Source organism: Portunus trituberculatus, chromosome 17, assembly GCF_017591435.1.
Source record: "Portunus trituberculatus isolate SZX2019 chromosome 17, ASM1759143v1, whole genome shotgun sequence".
NCBI classification, from domain to species: Eukaryota; Metazoa; Arthropoda; class Malacostraca; order Decapoda; family Portunidae; genus Portunus; species Portunus trituberculatus.
Window position 1 is genome coordinate 4,392,501 of NC_059271.1, and position 5,000 is coordinate 4,397,500.

Here is a 5,000-nt window from a genome sequence, read left to right on the forward strand (position 1 = left end):
AAGGACAAGATTAGCGAGGACACATGTGATAATTCAGCCACAGCAGTAACAACAGTATAGGTGGTGGTGGTGGTGGTGTTAGCAGCAGCAGTAGCATCAATAACAATAACGCAAGAGGACCATCACCACCAGCAACAAAGGCAGCGCCATTCATGTAGTGCTAACAGTAATGTGTAACATGTTACTGTTGCGTCACTGATTACTACAGTACTGTATACAAGCAAAGAGTGGCATGGTGTGAGGCATCAAGGAGTGACAGGTGTAGCTCCACCACGCCTGGTCAGGACATGTCCCAGGCGAGCAGGAGGAGGGAGAGGAGCATGGGCCGCCACTCCTTACATCTACGGTAGCCGCAACTTGAATGCCTATGATCCACATTGTGCTGTATCATCTAATCACACAGTTTCGCGCCCCTGAGCTTCTTTTCATAGAGAACGACCAATCACCGCGCGCGAATACTATCACTCTCGGCCTGTGGACCAATCGCATCGGCCGAAAAAGTGACGTCACCAGCTCCACAGCCAATCGCGTTGCCCGCGATTCCGGAAGGCCCATTAGCGGGAACAGTTGTTGTTGTTGGGACCAATTACTCAATGTTCGGACCGGAAGGCAGAGCGGGTAAAGTCATCAGCTGCAGCCAGGAAGAGGAGGCGGAGAGAGGAGGCGAGGGTGGTGGTGGGACATTGGCAATGAAGGCGAGGAGTGAGCAGGACGTACCACCACCACCGCAGAGTCTGCTGCGGCTCGCTGGCTGCCGTGACTGACTAGCCTACACGTGCCGCCTCACCAGGACTAACTCCCAGTTCCTGGCCGCACCCCGAACATTGTGAACGCGTCCTCGGGTCCCTTTACACCCAAGTTTCTGAGAGGAGCCGCGCCACGCATTCCCACTACCACTCCCCGCACGCCAAAGAGCATCTGTGATAGATGGCGATAGTGATAACGCGTCGTGAACTACAGTGATTGGATAACTCAAGCACTAAAGTGAAACTTTCCTCATCCAGATCTACAACAGAAAGCTGAAACTCTGGATCACTTCCCTTCAGTGCGTTGAAATTCCTTTTCTAGTCTTGGAACTTGCGAGAGACGCTGATATCTCTACATGATGACTCTTAACAGTGCAGAAACGCCAAATGCTGACGACAGACGTGGAAACATAGAGTCAAGGTGGTGAAATTTTGAATAATTGTCTGAACTTTATGGTGCAAGTGTGAGACAGCGGTGCAGTGAAGAGTAGAAAAGATAACTGAGATAAGGTGCCGACAGAAAAAACAGGATTTCACGATGAGTGAAAGATAAAGACCTTACAAGTAACATCTATTAATTATGGAAGGAGAGAAGGTGAGTATCGATGTGTGTGTGTGTGTGTGTGTGTGTGTGTGTGTGTGTGTGTGTGTGTGTGTGTGTGTGTGTGTGTGTGTGTGTGTGTGTGTTGCGTCACTCCCACCCACCACTCCTTCGCTAGATCTGTCGAGACGTTGTTGCTCTAAGGATTTGCTAAGATCAGGTGCTTTTTCCGGAATTATCAGTGTGTGTGTGTGTGTGTGTGTGTGTGTGTGTGTGTGTGTGTGTGTGTGTGTGTGCGTGCGTGCGATATTTACTCGTAAGGTGTAACAAATGCGTTAACGTGCCCGCGTCAAAAGGATTATACCGCTTGCATATATTTTTCCTTAATCTTTTTCCTTGGCAGTGGCGCAGCTTAAGGTGTCAGCACGTTCATATTTTACATCTTAGCATTATTCTCCTGTTAATCTTCCTCAGTGTTCTTCTTTTACGTCTCCTTTTATTTTTTCTCGTTTCTTAGTTTTCTTACTTTATTATTTCTTTAAACAAAAGACGTATAAGATGAGGAAAAATAAAATGATCATTAGTGTGTGTGTGTGTGTGTGTGTGTGTAACAGGATGACATTTTGATGTTGGTAGTTTCGTGACAAAATAAATAAACAAAATAAAGCAGACACATCATAATTCTCCCTCCCTCTCTCTCTCTCTCTCTCTCTCTCTCTCTCTCTCTCTCTCTCTCTCTCTCTCCTAATGCCTCACTCTTAAGTCAAATCGCTCCGACCCAACAAATAACCTAAAAGCAGCATTGTAGTAGGTGTGTTTGTGCCCAACAGCTATCGTTCAGTCTCATGCAGATCGGTGGCAATGTGTGTGCGTGCTTTTGTTGGCCTTACTTGGCCATGTATTCTGAAACGCACTGCTCTCTCATCACAACTATTTTCATAAGCTACTGAGATGATACTGTTTGTCCTATTAATAATGTATGAATGTTGTTAATCTATCACTAGAATCATAAAAAAAAAATCTTTATAATTTAGTGTAGCATCAACCAAGACCGTTTTGAATGTTTGTCCTGTTAATAATGTATGAATGTTGTTAATCTATCACTAGAATCATAAAAAAGTCTTAATAATTTAGTGTAGCATCAACCAAGACCGTTTTGAATGTAGTGTTGTTGAGGCGCAGGAGTGTTTCAGAATATGTTCCTTAGGGTGACGTATGTGTGAGTATTTGGGTGAGAGGCGAATGGGTTGTCTCACTTACAGGTTGAAAGGCAGGACTTCACACAGAGCCTCTATCTCGATCATTGTGTTGTAATCTCCGCCTTCATATTGACGGATTCTTCATTCCTTCTTCGCAGTGAGTTATTTATATGTGTAGATAATTCACTTGAGGAACAATTTGCGTTATCTTTCTGTCTCTTTCTTTCGGAATGATCGACTCGTCACGGTGGTGCTCCTTACATAGTGATGTGCTTTGCCTTGTGATGAATTACTAATGAGAAGATAAATAATTCTGAATATCATCTGTCTTATTTCATTGGTTAATTCTTCTTTTAGCATTGGTGGACCTTTACCTCTGCTCCTAATGATTGTGTGTGCATCTGAGTGACTTCCGACTAATCATTTATTGATGATTATATCTTGAATTATTTGCCTGACCTGATTGTATGCTATATGAAAAGATCTTTTTTGCAAATCACACGGTACCGAAGTGATACACTAAACTTCCCCATCTTGCTTATCAGTCTGGCTGGTCTGGCTGTTTTTACGGAATTAGTAATGACTTGTTCATAGAGGCAGTTATATGATCCAGTTTACAAATCATCTTCAAATGATTGTATTTTCCATGAGGTTATCATTTAATCTATGCAGACACGAGGCTCAATGATGTAGCTTTCTCAAAACCCTGGTGAGAATAAACCACAATATCCCAGACACGGAAGTTCCTTACAACTGAGTACAAATGACTCTAAAATACAAACATTCTATTGCTTATACTCCTGATCTTAGTATTGTAACACACACTTAGAGGATTTCATACTGAGTATTCATCCTCACCATCCTAGCTCTTATCTACCGTGTAAATATGTATGATTGTTATCTATTCATATTATTCATAAGCAGTGTCTTCGTATCTCTAAACATATGAAGTTATAGAGTAAATATATTCACATACAGCATAAATGTGAGGAAATAACAGCGACATGTCACTAAAATGAAATTACACTCCTCTCATTCTCGTATCTCAGTCTCTTGTCTTGTTTCTCCACTGAGCGGCTACACCATTCCCAAAACAATTAACGAAGGAAAAAAACCCGTTAAGATATAATATGTTAGGGGAGATATTGAGCTAGTCATGAAGAGAAGTTGAAGAAGAATTACGATGGCTAAATTCACAGGTCGAGCTTATCAAAAGTGTTTAAATTCGAAGCAAGATAATGATAGAGAATCCAACTGAATGAGCTCAGGAGTTAGGACTGACCTGAAGTTGGGTAAGAGAACAGCTTGAGAAGGTATAGTTAAGATAAGTTAAAGAGGACCAGGAACCAGACAAGACATGTAGAGAAACGTATGGCTAAAACAAGTGGGGTTACAATGAATGTTTCGTTAAGTTAAAGCAAATCAGGAGTCAGACAAGGGGAGGGAGAGTCCTTCTATCTCGAAGTAAAATGCATATCAAGAAAGACACACTCAGGGTAAAAATGATGAAGATTACAAGACACAATTCCAGTAGTAAGAGCAAACTAATCATCCCTCCCAATGCGGCAGCTGAGCTAAGTGAGCGCCCTTTAACTTGGAAAAAAGTGTAATTCATATCGGTAGAGAAAAGGTCATACAAGACTACGTAATGGTTATACAACACACCTCCCAATGCACCCGCTGAACCTGTAGACGCTCGAGCAAGGGGACGGGGATAAATTATGAAGGAGAAAGGACAACGTGGTCTTATCAGCTGAGACCATCGCGGTGAGCGGCAGGCGGCGGGCGGGCGGGCAGGCGGGGCGGATCCGTGGCTTCTCACCCTTCCTGGAGGTAAGGGAATGCTAGGGAACACTAACTCAAAGTAGATAGAAGTAAAAAAAGAAAACTAAAAAGAAAAAAGAAGAAAAAAAAAAAAAACGAAGCAGCAAAACCTGTTGATTTTTACGAGGCTATTTCTCATACACTACAATACTTAACATAAACCAAGACTTAAGATATAACTTGACACAAATCATGAACTGCACCACACACACACACACACACACACACACACGAGAACGAGAGCGAGAGCGAGAGAGAGAGAGAGAGAGAGAGAGAGAGAGAGAGAGAGAGAGAGAGAGAGAGAGAGAGAGAGATATCTGTACATGAATAGCATATCTCAGTACTAGATCTACAACATACGTCTGCATTGACATTAAGCAGAAAACACCAGTGGTAAAGAGAGTGGAGGCGAGGATTGGTAAGCAGCGGAGTGGTAGCCTGTCAAAACACTCTGCAGTATAAATGATAAATAATAATAGGTAGCGAGTAAACAGTAGTACTTTATCTGAGCCACAAAACAAAACCAACAGATGACAGAAAATGTGAGTATTAGTATATTATATCTCTGTGAAGTCTCTCCGATGATGAAGCTTAACCTTTCCTTAATTGATACCGCGACGAAAAAAAAAAAAAAATTGATGTGAATGAATGTGGTGATACTATTCATATGTATTAAATGTTGCTGTGTTG

At 42.3% G+C, this 5,000-nt stretch overlaps 1 protein-coding gene across 1 annotated transcript in view; it reads left to right on the forward strand.

Moving 5' to 3' along the window:
- Positions 1–613: 613 nt before the first annotated feature.
- Positions 614–5,000, forward strand: part of LOC123505175 (proline-rich protein 36-like) — a 36,161-nt gene continuing 31,774 nt past the window's right edge. The window contains 1 exon segment of the mRNA XM_045256337.1: positions 614–1,341. Coding sequence (XP_045112272.1) covers positions 1,327–1,341 — 15 coding nt within the window. The 5' untranslated portion in view covers positions 614–1,326.